This window comes from Ictidomys tridecemlineatus, chromosome X, assembly GCF_052094955.1.
Source record: "Ictidomys tridecemlineatus isolate mIctTri1 chromosome X, mIctTri1.hap1, whole genome shotgun sequence".
NCBI classification, from domain to species: domain Eukaryota; kingdom Metazoa; phylum Chordata; class Mammalia; order Rodentia; family Sciuridae; genus Ictidomys; species Ictidomys tridecemlineatus.
Window position 1 is genome coordinate 5,005,652 of NC_135493.1, and position 15,244 is coordinate 5,020,895.

General features: G+C 39.4%; 1 protein-coding gene across 2 annotated transcripts in view; it reads right to left on the bottom strand.

Annotated features, from left to right (window-relative positions):
* The window catches only part of Tmem185a (transmembrane protein 185A), a 51,468-nt gene extending 38,117 nt beyond the window's left edge, over window positions 1-13,351 (bottom strand). For both annotated transcript variants that reach the window (XM_078034160.1, XM_040284948.2), the window contains exon 1: window positions 13,193-13,351. In XM_078034160.1, coding sequence (XP_077890286.1) covers window positions 13,193-13,230 — 38 coding nt within the window. In that variant the 5' untranslated portion in view covers window positions 13,231-13,351. The remainder of the gene's footprint in view (window positions 1-13,192) is intronic.
* Between the last annotated feature and the right edge of the window lie 1,893 nt (window positions 13,352-15,244).

The window sequence follows — 15,244 nt, forward strand, 5'->3', positions numbered from 1 at the left end:
CCAGTAACTCTTTAATTGTGTACTAGAATATACTGACTTTACACTGATAATTAAATATGCTTAGGAGACCATCTAAACAGTTTACAGTTACGTTTGCTGGGGAGAATTGCATGCTTTTGCTTGGGATATCTGATTTTTCTGTGAGGAGAATATACTATTTTGTACTATACATAATGACATAAGGAACTTCAATTGAAAAATATAGGAAGGTAGTAAGGAGATGGACCTACGAAATTTAACTCAGAAGCAAACCTCCAAGAGAGTTGGAAGACCATCAAATTTAAAGTGGTTGCTAAATAGAATATATCTAGTCTATCTGGGTCATAGTATTCTCATCTGTAAAACTAGGGTAACAATTTATACCTCATAATGTATTATGAATATAATATAAAAATTATGAAAAGTGCTTTCTGTAAAGTACTGAATTGGTAGGTCTTAAAATGTTAAATATTAGGACTCCTTTACACTCTTAAAAATTACTGAGGACCACAAAGAGATGATATGGTTATATCTATTGCTATTCATCAGATTTTAAAATGGCTACTTTAAAATATTATTTAAAAGTAACAAGAGTGGGCACATTACATATTAACATAAATAACATACATTTATAGAAAAAAACTATTTTCCAAAACTAATACAAACTTAGTGAGAGGAATAGTATTATTTCTACAGTTTTGCAAAATTTTAAATTTCTAGCCTCCCATAGGTATGTACCTTTACATCCATTCTGTTACAATGCTGTTTTGGTTCAAGCATACAAAGAAAACCTAGCCTCATAGAGATAAATAATTAGAACAGAACCCAATATTTTAATGACTCTTTCAGATAATGGTGGATATTCTTTAATGGGACACCACTATTCATGTGATAGTTTCTTAAAGTTTAAATACATGTGAAGTCTGGAATCTTGTCAATGGTCTTTTTATACTCTACCGCATGTAAATCTACTCGTCGGTCACATTTTAAATGACTCTTATCCCTGTGTGATTGTATGATTACATGAAGGTCAACTGGAAAAAACTGATTCACTGATGAAAATCTTTCGAATGGTGACAGCATTGTAACAACAGCAAAAAACAATTCACATTCATTATTATCACCACCTACTTTATCAAGTGTTTTAAGTCCTAGAAGCATATCAAGCTCATGGTGACAGATACAGTTTTTTAAAAATCTGATTTTCTCATGAATGCTCAAATTTTAACATTTGCAAAATACTGTGAGTTGCTTTCCTTGAAGTGGCAGGTTCACTTCTGGTATTTTTGAGAGAATATCTGCTAATTACCCTAATACACAGAACCACAGGCTCTGTTATTGTCCTTCAAATTAAAAATGGTGTTCCATAAAAAATTCCAGAAGCTTGCAACTCACATAAAGTTTTTTCCTTGAGTCAACTGTTGGATGTCAGTCTAGAGCAGAAGGCCTTTATGCATTTTCTCCATTTCATCACCTGGAATGTTCAACTAGATATATACTCAGGGGTTAAGATTAACTAAGATTAACATTTCTTACTGCTTTTGAAACTGGCATTTTAAAGTGAAAATGTGTGGCAGTGAAGAATCCCATGACTAATGCAGCTGGTAGTACTATCCTCATTCATACCCAAGTATCTGCTATTTGACCCACCACTGCTTATGCACTACCAGTGCCGATTGTCAACCCAGAGAAAAAAAGTAAACATCATCTTTATTATGAAAATAATTTCAACCTTGCAAACCTGATGGAAAGGGTCTCAAGGTCCTCCAGGGATTTGTGGAAAAGTTTAATATCTACTATATTAAGTACATGTTATTATTATTAATAATCAAAAACAAAGACAGGTTTTTATTAGATGCTACAAAGCAAAAGGGAGGTAACACTGAAAGAAGCCAAAGAATGACTTTGTCCCTTAGACCTTGGAGAAGAAAAAGGCCTGTGGTGGATGGTGGTGTAGGGGATTCACAAGCTGATTGATAAAAACAGAGTCATCGCAAATATAATAGAGCACAGGCAAACTTGTAAAATCAAAAACAATCTGTCAACCTAAGCTATGGCTACAAATAACATTAGCAGAAACAGTGGTCTTAAACACAATACTTAAAACAAATCAAGGAATTGGAAAGTTAACAAATGAAAGGATAATGACAGACATAGGATTCATATATAAACTAGATAATATAGAGAGGCATTTTTTCTAAAGTAGTATAAATTTAAAAAATAGATGGGGGGGGAGATAAATGCTGTAAGCATTATTCCCTGTAAAAGAATTTTCTTACCTAATAAGAGTAGTGGAATTAATGAAACTATAAGTACTGAAATGTTTTAAGTATTAGAAAAGTGACTATTTTATGGTTTTTATATAATTAAAAGATAAACCTATGAGCTTTATGTCTATTACATGAAAAAAGAAAAATGGAAAGGAAATAAGTTTCATTTATAAGAAGACAAAATTGTATAAAATACAATTTATGATTCGATTACTGGAGTTAGAAATATAAAGTGGCTGTATGTCCTTATGTTAACTTCCTACTGCTGCCATACAAATTTAAAAAACTAAAGGCTTAAAAGCACAAACTTATTATCTTATAGTTCTGGAGGTCAACAGTCCAATATGGGTCTCACTTGGCTAACTAACCTCAACGTTTCAGCAGAGTTGCATTCCTTCTGGAGGCTTGAGGAGAGAATGCTTCCTGGCCTCTTCCAGCTTCTAGAAGCCACCCCATTAGTTAGCACACAGCCCCTTCTGCTACCTTCAAAGACAGCAATGAAGAGTTTGGAACTGCTCACATTGAATCACTCTGACTTCTTACTTTGTATCCCTCTTCTATATTTAAAGACCTAGTAATTATATGGCACCCGACAAGAGAAACCAGAATAATCTCCCTATTTTAATGTCAGCTGATTAGCTAATTTAATTTCATCTGCTACTTTAATTCCCTTTTGCCATGACACAGAATATATGTGGGTATACATGGAAGACATCATTATTCTTCCTATTAGAGCTATACTTAAAAAAGGCCACTTAGAAGATTTAAAAACAAATTATAAATATTTTGTATTCAGTAGTCATACTTGGAACCAATGTCAAAGGTTAACCCAACTACCAGAAAGGTATGAGATGAGAAATCTATCATACCTGGGTGGGGATGAGATAAGCAGTTTATTATCACAGTAATTTGATAAAGTATATTTCAAGCAACCCCCAACTGGAAGACTAAAAGTACTACTAAGAAAATACTAAATAACAAAAACCTAACTGCATAGTTGCAGAATATGGAATTAAGATGATAATTTTCTTTTAATGATCATATGGAAATATTTTCATTGTGAACTTGTACATGCTGCTAAATCATGACAGATAAAGTAGACAAAGTTCCTAGGACAACTATGGAAATGAACACTAAGAACAGATAAAAATAGCATGGCTATATTAATAATTAATTAATAGGAAAAGAAAACATACTTTCTTTATATACATATAAATTTTTTCCAGGGAGAAATAAATAATCATGGGACAGGAATAAACAATACAAATACAACAAATGCATTCAATCTATTCCAATAGTCTCAAATAACTTATTCCAGTTTTAACTCAAAAGTCCAGTGTCTCATCTAAATTAGACATGGGTGAGATTCAAGCCAAGATTCACCTTCCAGTTGTGAAACTATGAGATCAAAACAAATTACCTAGTCCCAAAAAGCAATGGTAAGACAAGGGTAGGACAGATGTTCCCATTCCAAAAAGGAGAAATTAGGCAAGGAGAAAATAATAATAGGTCCCAAATCAGTGCAAAACCCAACAAGAAAGACATTCAATTTTTAAAACTCCAAAATAATCCTTCACTCCATATGTCACCTCCTGGACACACTGCTTTGACTGTTGGGCTCCCATGGCCTCCATTAGCCCTATCATTATGGCTTTGCTGGGCATAGTCTACTCAGCATTCTCACAGTCTGGTGTTCCATGCCTTTAGTTTTCTCAGGCTGGTTTTTTACTGATTTTTTAAAAATATATGACAGCAGAATGCATTACAATTCATATTACACATATAAAGCATATTTTTTCATATCTCTGGTTGTACGCAAAATAGAGTCACACCAATTTGTGTCTTCATACATGTACTTTGGATAATGATGTCCATCACATTCCACCATAATTTCTAACCCCATACCCCCTCCTTCCCTTCCACCTCTCTGCCCTATCTAGAGTATGCCTACTACCATGCTCCCCTCCCTACCCCACTATGAATCAGTCTCCTTATATCAGAGAAAATATTCAGCATTTTTGGGGGGTCTGGCTAACTTCACTTAGCATTATCTTCTCCAACTCCTTCCATTTACCTGCAAATGCCATAATTTTATTCTCTTTTATTGCTGAGTAATATTCTACTGTGTATATATGCCACATTTCTTTTATCCATTCATCCACTGAAGGGCCTTGCACACTTTGGAGATTCCAAGGACTTAGGAATTATATGCCATAAAATAGGGATGAAGACCACACAACAATCCATCCTTAGTATCCATGAATAATTGGTTCCAGGACCCCCAAGGACATAAAAAAATCCTTGTAAAAATTAACAAAGGAGCCAATGGTGTGGCGCATACCTGTAACCCCAGCAATTTGGGAAGCTGAGGCCATAGGATTGCAAGTTCAAGATCAGCCTCAGCAATTTAGTGAGACTGTAGGGAGCAGTTATGTCCTCTCCAAGTTACTGTGCGAGGTATAGAACAGCAGATTTTAGAATGTGCCTAAACCTTTGTTACTCTATTTTGTAGAGCAGTAGCTTGTCTTGAGCTACTCCACTTTGTGTTTAAGGGCTGAGGTGAAATGACTCTACACTTGTTTGTACAAGTAAACAACCACCATCCGCCTGGCACAACCATAAGGCATAAACTGATAAATAAATTAATTGTGCTAACAAGAAAGACCACCCATGGCTGGGTGCGATGGTACACACCTGTAAGCCCAGCAGCTCAGAGGCTGAGGCAGGAGGATAGCAAGTTCAAACCAGCTTCAGCAACTTAGCAAGGCCCTAAAGACACTTAGTGAGACTATGTCTCAAAAAAAAAGTTAAAAGGGCTGAGTATGTGGCTCAGTGGTTAAGCACCTCCGGGTTCAATCCCTAATACAAAAAAGAACAAAACAAAAAACAACAACAACAAAAAACCCAAAAGAATGACCACCCATGAATTTATCAAATTAATCAGAAGCACACAGACACATGGGCATATCAATCTCATATTGAAAAAAAAAAAAACTAGGCCCATGAGCATTGAACACAATAGAACACCAAACGGGTCACTCCAGACCCATAAAAGGAGGGGCACCTCAAAACTTGACATAGTGGCACCTTGACCCCATCACCTGTTCACTTGTCTTGAGTCTTGCCTATGAAAATCACCACAGCAACAAACCTCCAAATCTCTGGCCTCAGGCTTTAGTACAGTGTAGTTTCTCCTGTCTGTGTTGATCACTTAAGTCCCACTCACTGACACTGTGAACCTGCCACTGTCCAAACCTTAGCCTAGAATAAGTTCCTTCACTTTTTTAATATTTATTTTTTAGTTTTAGGTGGATACAATATCTTTATTTTATATGGTGCTTAGGATAGAATCCAGTGCCTCACATACACTCAGCAAGCACTCTACTACTTGAGCCACAAACACAGCCTCAAGTTCCTGCATTTTTGACAGCTCTGCACCTTGAATAAGTTCTGCTGGTTCCAGACTGTGATTCTGTCTGACCACCTACAGTTAGTTATTCTTTGCATCCATCTGTGTTCTCTGCCTTTGCTCTCAGTTCATCCCCTGAACCTCTGTGCCTGCCTGCCTTAACCCTTCTTGGCCTTTCTGTAACCCATATGTATAGTTGTGTGAAGTGTGATGTCTGCTGTGAGTGCTTAGATATTATAGACATTAAAAGTGAAATAAAAGACCCTGTGATTGTCTAGCTTTTGACTACCAAGTGATCCACAAGTATTCAGTGAACTGCCACTGATGAAGGTGGTGTAGCCTATAAATTCATTGTTATTCAATAAATTCTGACATTGTGGAATGACAATAAAAAAAGCCACTTCCACATTTTCAGGTATTTGTTTAAAAACAGCCCCACTCCTGGCACCACTTTTTTTTGTTTTATTCTGTTTCCTATGGTTAAAACTTAACAACTGGATAATTTATTTTTTAAAAAGAAAACTGATTTCTTATAGTTCTAGAGGCTGAAAAGTCTAAGAGCATGGCACCAGCAATGGATGATAGTATCTGTGCTGTATCATAATATGAAGGAAGGCATAACATAGCAAGATACAGCAAGTGTGTGAGCTTGGGTCTCTCTTCCTCTTCTTTTAAATTATTAATGCCATCATGGGAGTTCAAACCTCCTGATTTCATTGAATTCTTATTACCTCTCAAAAGCTCCACCTCCAAATACTATTAGCGTATGAATTTAGGGATTATGTTTCCAACACATGAATTTTTTTCTTGTTAATATTTTTTTAAAAAGTATTCTAATTTGTTATATATGATAGCAGAATGCATTACAATTCATATTACATATATAGAGCACAACTTTTCATATCTCTGGTTGTATACAAAGTATATTCACACCATTCGTGTCTTCATACATGTACTTGGGGTAATAATGTCCATCTCATTCCATCATCTTTCCTAACCCCATGCCCCCTCCCTTACCCTCCTTCCCCTTTGCCCTATCTAAATTTTATCTAATCCTCCCATGTCCCCCCCAACCCCATTATGAATCAGCATCTTTAAGTCAGAGAAAACATTTGGCATTTGGTTTTTGGGGATTGGCAACTTAGCATTATCTTCTCCAACTGCATCCATTTATCTACAAATGCCATGATTTTATTCTCTTTAATTGCTGAGTATTCCATTGTGTATATATGCTAAATTTTCTTTATCCACTCATCTACCGAAGGGCATCTAGATTGGTTCCACAGTTTAGCTATTGCCAACACATGAATATTTGAAGTACACATTCAAACCATAGCAATACCTTTAAAACAGAATATTCCTAGGGTTAGGATAGTGGTACAGCACTTGCCTAACATGCACACTCCCTGGTTTCATTCCTCAATAGAAAAAAATTCCTTTCTCATCTGAATCAGAAATTTTAGGGCATGATCACTAAAGTAGTGCGACATGGGCTTCACCAAAAAGCAGTATCCTCTCTAAAATTTATGCCAATCTTTCTGATCAGGCTTGAATTCCTTCTGTCAGCTTTGTGGTGGGAAAAAAGGGAGGAAGAAAGAAGAAAGGGAATATACACAGCAAAAGGATGTTTTGAGTATGAAAGTTCTAGTATCTGTTTTCTACAAATCAAAAGAATGTAACTGGACTCTCTTCAGACACAAGAATTTTCTCTAGTGGAAGCTTCTGGCTTAATGGAAGCATGTATACATGCTTGCCTACTATTACATATTCTATATCACACACATACACACACACTCTCACTCACTCTGTATGTCACATACATGTCTATGGCATGAGGGAATGGCTACAATTGACGAACTGCTAATTGATATTCTCACAAAAACTTTAAAGGGGCTGAACTTCTTACATTGAGCAGTACTAAATTATCCAAGTTAAAAATCTTTTGGTGAAGATTTTAATTGGTTTTATTAAGATGAAAAGAATTTTAAGAGCACCTAATCAGTAGCTATAAGAAAGCACAAAATTCAAATAAAAACAAATGACTCTTAAGGAGGACTAGAAAGAGCCCAGGACATTGGGAAAATCTACATTCAGGTTCCTTAACTGCCATTTAATTTATCAGCAGTGTGTTCTTAGGTGAGTTACTCCCCACTCCCAACTCTGTCTCCTCATCTGATTGCTCCTATACTGATTCATTAAGATAATATGAAAGTCCTGAGCAAATTACACATTTTGCCTACTGTAGCTCTAGTCGTATAATGAAAGAAAAAAATTCTGCCATATTGATGCAACAATTTCATTTTTCCAGTAGGTCAGAGCTAGGGAGTATGAATTATAGTTATAAATCACCTATCTTCAAGGTTCAATTCAATGCTTTTAACTGGAATTCTAGACACCTTGTAAAGGCACAAATGATCACCAGACAGAACAATCAGAAACCCCCAGTTCAATATTAGGAAATTTATCTCTTAGAGTCCTAGGAAACTAATTCTCCTCCAATCCACTCTCTCCTACAAGAATTTTCCAGTGATATATATCAAATCAACATCCACTCATTCAACACATTTATTCAGTGTCTCAAAATCCTGGCCCTCAAAGAACTCACTGCTAAGAAAAAAATATGTGTTAGTTATAAAGTAATGGGAATAATATTTTCAAAACCAGAAATTATACATTATAAATGAGACTTGTCTCTTTATCCAGCCTCCTTGGGAGGCAGAGCAATATGCCATTGCTCAAACTGTCTTTGAAGCTTTCCCCTACAGTCTGTTTATTTGAATATCCTAAATGGTGCCAAATCTTCACCGAGAGTGGATTTGATTTTTTGAAAACTGCCAAAAGCCAGCCAGAACCAAGTTTAGTGAATACGATGTGTGATCAAACTAGGTGGAACTATTTTGATTCAAAATGATATATGATTATAATGCAATAAGACAGCTTTTCTTATATGATTTGTAAAATTGACTCTAAAGGGAATTAGAGATGAGTAGCAAGTAGTATGATCAATGGAAGGGGCATATATCCTTTTTGCTCCCCAGTAACTTCTTTGAATAATAATACTCATTTGGGTATATAATCTTGAATATAAAGTTTGCTTTGACTAATCACTTATAACTCATAAATAGAAGGTTTCTTAGTATACTGGAACTAATGTGTCATGGGGGAAAAGGACTGTCACTCAACTAGAGAGAGAGCATGGCATGCAGGAAAGAGCACAGACATCAGAAGGAAACTCTCTTGGAATAGAATTACAACTTGGCCCTTTAATACCTTAATAACTTTAGGGAAGACACAAACTCTCTAAGACTCTAAAATGAGCCTGATAACTAAAACTCAATAAATCACAGCTATTGTTCATAAATTCAGTAAATTTAAGACAATTTTCTGACTATAAATGGCTTTATATGACAGAACAATAATCATTTGGGTGATGAGTAGTAAGCTCACTGACAATACTGACATTGCACTCATGCTGATGGATTAGGAACCTGCTTTTAAAATACAATTCATAGAGAATATCTGCAGTGACTGACACTATGTATTTTTATAATACAGGGCAGGTATTGTCTGTAGAACTCAAACCACAATGACCTTTCTACACTGTCTGAACATTCTAGGCTCTCTCAAAGCCCCATGTCTTTGCATATTTTGTCCTTTCTAAGATACTATTCCTGTCCTCTGGTCGGATAAAACCCAATATCATCCTTCAAAATATAGCTTAAAAGTCACTTTCACTGTGGAATATTCCCTGTCTGCTCTACACAGTAGCTCCACCCTTTGTACTCCCGTGGCTTTTGGATCTTATCTCTGTAATGCCTTGCACTTTGTTGACTTTTTTATTTCTCTTTCCATTTGTTTCTTTCACTAGGCTTGAGCACTGAAAAAGAGACTGCATCCCATTTATTCTTGTACTTAAGGCACCTAGCACATCTTTTGGGAGTTGCTCCATGTATTAATACTTTAATTAGACTTTGCAAACAACACTTAAAGACCTTTAGTGAACTATGCTATCTACAATTATATTCAGTTTTCCTGACTTTAAGTAAGGGATAGGAGGACTTTAGAAGATGCAGCACAGAGAAATTTCCAAACACTACTGACCTCAACATGTACTCTACACCCACACTACAGAACCCTCAGAGAGGCATTTCTCAGTCTTTTTTTATAGTGTAGCACACATGAGAGATGCACAATATTTCTACCAGGAGCTTGCTGTGGACAACTTCAAAGGCCTAGCAGTGTTCTTATATTCTTCCATAGCTGCCTGGCTACCAGGGCTGAAGGGTCTTTTCTGAGCCAGCAACTCTAACAAGGAGGTAGAAAATCTCAAGGCCTCATGGTCTTGGCAGGGTACTCATTTAATTCCACCTAATCCCAGATCCCTAACCCTTGGGAATGTCCCAGAATCAGAGTTTGCCAATTTTGCAGTTCTATTAGCTTATTTAGTCTAGGAATAGACCCCTAGCTGCTAGGAAGTGTAGAACATTCAAAGGAAGGACTTCTTCGTGGTCCAATGTGTCTCTTTCATCAAGTGTTAACCTGTGTAACTAAAAAGCAATTATGGGGGAAAAAAGTTCACAATCAACCATTTTGTGCCAGATGGAAATAGGCAGAGGGTCAGATGCAGCCCTACACAACTTAGTGTTAACACTTGTGAATAATTCTCTGTCATTGCAGTTTCCAGAGCTTCAGAAATACTGCAGTGGTTTCAGATTCACCAAGATCTACAAGGCAGGACAGAGATCTGGAGCCACAGCCCATGTCTTGGAAACCACCAAACCATGCTAGTAAATAATGTTGTGTCACATACATAATCTGCAAAGAAAGGCAGCCACATTCTGCTTTAGTTTCAAGGTCTTTCCCATGTCTCCTATGGAATAGCTAAACTCTGAAGGCAGGAAGAGGGTAATAGGAAAGAGAATCAGGCCACAGGCCCACCAGGAAAACAGTGATTGAAACAGCAGCTCTAGATAGCTCTTATAGGCTCAGGAGAGTTATTCACTCATTTAATCTACAAATACTGGTTCAATAATTATATCAAGGTATAATAATGGTATAGTAATGACCTTGGCCCCACAGAGCTTATAGTAGAAGAGAGTAGTAGCAATCAAATAGCACAGAAATGCAAGAGCACAAGTAATTGTCATGATGAAGGAATGTGGTAAACTACAAAGATTGTTCAAACAGGCAGCAGCGGCCCTGGTTGGGAAGTTAAGAAGTCTATCCTCAGCAAGAACCAAGTGACCAGAGATCTGAAGGATAAATAGCAATTAACTAGATCACGAGGAGAGGGAAATATTCCTGATGAAGAAAACTGTGTGTGTCAAGGTCCTGGGATAGGAGGGAGAGATTAAATTGGCTCAGAATTAGAGGCAGGGAGCAAAGCAGCAGCATCAAGATCTAAGGATCCAGCAAAAGGCATATTCCTGTCTACATCTTCAGTTTGCTCTCTAATTGTCTGGAACTAAAGAAAGAAGTTAGAAACCAGGCATGCCCACAATACATGCTTAAAAAGAAATAACTTGCCAATATTACTTGGCCCATGTCTTACTGAAATTTCTGTAAGGTAGTACTACTATTTCCTGTTAACAACACTGACTTTCAGGAAAAGAGTGCAGTAAAAAAGACCTTTAAACTTTTCAGAGAAAAAAAAAAGAAACTTTTCAGGCAGAGATGCATTTTAATTCAGGTAGAATTAAGGTATTGATAAAAGTTGAAGATTAACATAAATCTCTTTAGATAGAGTATTTCATGATAATTCCCAGATATTAGTATTTTGAGAAAAAAAACAAAGATAAAGGAAAAATGGTTATGGGTGTTTTCAGTGTAGCACTGTTCTGCTTTGGCAACTCTGTTAGCCTTTTAGATCACGTGAGGCAGTTCCCTGTGATTTCTGGATTATCTGTCACATTGGGAACAAGCCTTGGAACTTTCTATTTGTAAAGCACTTTGCAATCAATCATTAATCTAGCCTCACTATCCTACTTAGAGATTATACACATTCTACAGATTAAACAGACAGATAAGTGGGTTGCCCAAGGACAAAAAACAATTCAGCTTTTACTTATCTCTCTTATCATCCTCTCCAAACAATGAAGACACACAAAACATGTCCAACCCCAGCACCATTCCCATTTCCATGCACACCAATCCCTACTCCTAGAAGCAGCAAGTGAAGGGAATGCAGTTAGTTTTGTTATGTATTATGATGGTTTATGGCTTTAAATTTCACCACTCCTAAGGAGACTGCACGCCCATCATACAGAAATACTCTCCCAAGACTTCCTTTCATCCCCAACAAGCAAGCAAGATAATAGTTTCCACTGGGCTTCCACAATTCAGTACTGCACAGTACAAAGTTGCCTGTTTACGAGGTGTGCCCACAATACACACTTAAAAACAAAATGGGGTTCCCTCCTTCACCCCCAAGTTGGGACAGCCCAGCATTCAAAGTACAGAGCAGAGGACCTAGCACACAAATGGTTTATTAAGTGCATGGCTTCCCACTTGCAAATAGGAAACATCTGTGAAGTATCCACAGAGCAGCGGAATTAAGTTAGGCCAACCCCTTATGTTATAGATGAGTCAAAGAAGTGCAAAGAATCATCAGGTTACATATGGCCTGGTCTCCAATACAGGACTTTTGGTTCAGTTTAGTTCTTCAGACATTTCATATGTGTCTACTATGTTCCAGGGGTAGAAGGTGCTGGGGGAAAGGAGGAAAGCAGGAAGTCTCTGCTTCAGGGAACACACAGCCTGGGGGAGGGAACAGAGAGTTACCGAACAGTTGGACAAGTGCAAGGACGGACACTTGATTCCTTTGCCAGTGTTTTCTCCACACTGTCCACTGGGTGTTCCCCATCTGGGGAATAAGGACAGCAAAATTTACTTCCTGCAAACAAACTTATAGTGAAGACCGATGAGAAAACGCGTATGGAAAATCAGGCTCGCCCCCAAAGGCATTATGTAAGGTATTGCCATACCCTGATACGGACTCCAAGGACTCAATCATGTTTCAGATATCGAATAAACAAAGCATCAAACAAACAAGGGATGGGTATAAATCCAAGAAAAACCTCAAGGGCTGACAAGAACTGAAGGAAACAGCTGTGGTTGGGGTGTAGGGGTGTTGGGTCAAGTGAGATGGCCCTGGCACAGAGAATGGAGGGCAGGCGGTGGGTTGGGAGAACATGGAACCGAGAAGGGGACGTTGGGATATCAATAAGGGAAGGCAAGAGGAGAAAAATGGGGTTCTTTTGGGGAGGACAGGGATCCGGCCGGACGCCTTGGGCCGTGGTCGGGTGGTTCTAGTTGGCACTGGAGGAGAAGCGGGAAGATGGGTGCTGAGGCCCACTGCTTTCCCAGAGAGCCGCTGTCACCCGCAGGGACACTCTGGCAGTCTCCCAGGTCTTCGGGATGCAGCATCACAGCTGCCGCGTCTACCCGGAGCCCAAGCCTCAGCCTGCCCCCAAGCCCCCGGCGCGGACTCCCGGAGGCGCCGGCGCCGCCGCCGCCGCCGCCACCGCCGCCTCACCTCGGGTTGAAGTCCTGGAAGAGGCCCCTCAGGTTCATGGCGAAGAACTACACCGCGGAGTCCTCCTCTCCCCCCTCCCCCCGCACAGCGCAGCCTGCGCGTTACAGCGGATTCATGGTGCCAACGCCAGGCGCGTCCCCGCCGCCGCCCTGAGAAACCTGAGCCACCGCCCCCCACCCCTCCTTCCGGGCTTCCGTATGGCGGCTGCGCATGCGCCCGAGCCTCGCCCTGAGTTCCCGGCGTCTGGGCGGCCCCCAGTCCTCCGTCCCCAAGCAGCCAATGGAACCGACTGCGGGTTCTGGAGGTTGGAGTCGAGGTGGCCTCGAGGGAAGGAGCGGAGAAACGCAAGGGAATGCTGACTGGGTGGGGGCCTGCGGGGGGCGAGCTCACCGTCCAGGAGTTGTGCGGTGAGGTCTTCCTAGAGACCTGTCCCCTAGGCCTTTGCCGCCTTCTGGAGATTTTCCCCAGTGACTACTCAGCCCGGATGGCGGGGAACTAGGAGCAACTAGTAAGACTTTGCATTTTGACAATCCTATCCCAGGCTTCACCTGTCAGATCTGTCAATGAATCCACAGTATGAATATCAACTTCCTTTCCAAGCCCCAGGATAGCGCATCAAGATATGCTGGCTGTCTCAAATTCATGTTACCTAGTACCAAAGAAATCTCCCCTCCCTGGTGGTGTCTTCCCTTCCTGAATTCCTTCTCTCCGTTGGCAGCAGGCCTATTCAGGGAATGCCCAAACTGGAAATGTGCAACTCATCCTCACTTTCCTAACCTACTTCAGGTACTCCTTGGCTCCCTCTTAGACTTTGTGGTCACCTCAGAACTGGCCTCATCCTCCACTCCCAGTCATCCTACTTAAAAATGCCAGTTTCATCTTTCTTGGGGAAGTCAACCTTTATCCTCAGTTTTTCTCCTCTGCAAAAAGGAAATAATAAAACTGTCTTTCATAGCTTGTTGGGAAAATTGAATGAAAGCATGTATTACACACTGCCTAGTACATGTTAGGTGCTTAAAGAATGTTGTTGCAAGCTGGTACTGCCAAGCTCAGAGATTTTTTTTTTTTTTACTCCAAAAGCAGGACAACCTCACAGGAGGTTTCCTAGTCTAAGGTCTTAATTTCTGGTCAATTTAAGAGTTTTTCATGAACACAACAATACTTTAAACATTAGTATCATTATGGATAATCGTCATGCTTTGTCACAATAGCAGAGTTTCATGAATGGCAATTTTATACTGGTTACCCCCAGGGCAAGCTTGGGAGCATCACAATTGTAAGAGTCATACTTTGCTATGATGTATCAGCTTTCTTCTGAGAACTTGAAAACATTTCACAAGTGATAATTAGGCTTCCCCACAACCACTGGGAAATGGATATTATTATATGAGCTGGTTTTAACCATGAGTAACCTGGATCAAGCATTCAACTGTGGAAGCATAAGCACCGTGTCCCAGATATTTTGATCCAGCTCCTATACCCATCCTTCAAATGGTGTCTAGCATCTAGCCCTGAGGAGGATCCCAGTGAACACTGAAATACTGAAGGGGAACTAAAGCACAGGGAGATTTGTATAACATGCCCTGGGCCACCTAGCTCGGGGAGATGAAGGAGCAAAGATACAAATTTGAGTCCAGCCAGAACTGTAGGCCATACTACTGGAAAGGGGTACCTGACAGAGACCAGAGTGACCAGAACCATCTTAAGTAACAGCAGGCACCAAGAGGGAGATGGCTTGTCAGTTTAGAAATGTGAATAAGAGGTTCTCTCAAGACCTTGCTGCTCAGAATGCAGATGCTAGTTTGTTGAGGTCCCAAGGACTCCTAGAGCTGAACCATTGCTCTGCAGATCCAAAATTCAATTCTGGCATTTTCCTGAAGAGATGATTAGGCCATGGGGTTTATCTAGCCTGAATAACAGAGAACCAAAACATAGACCAGTGGTCAATGTATTGTTTTTCAAGCAAAATTGATAAGGGAAGTATATGAACCTGTGAAGACACACAGAAAGAAGTGGACTCTCCCATGGTTTCCAGTCCTTAGTCTCCAAGAG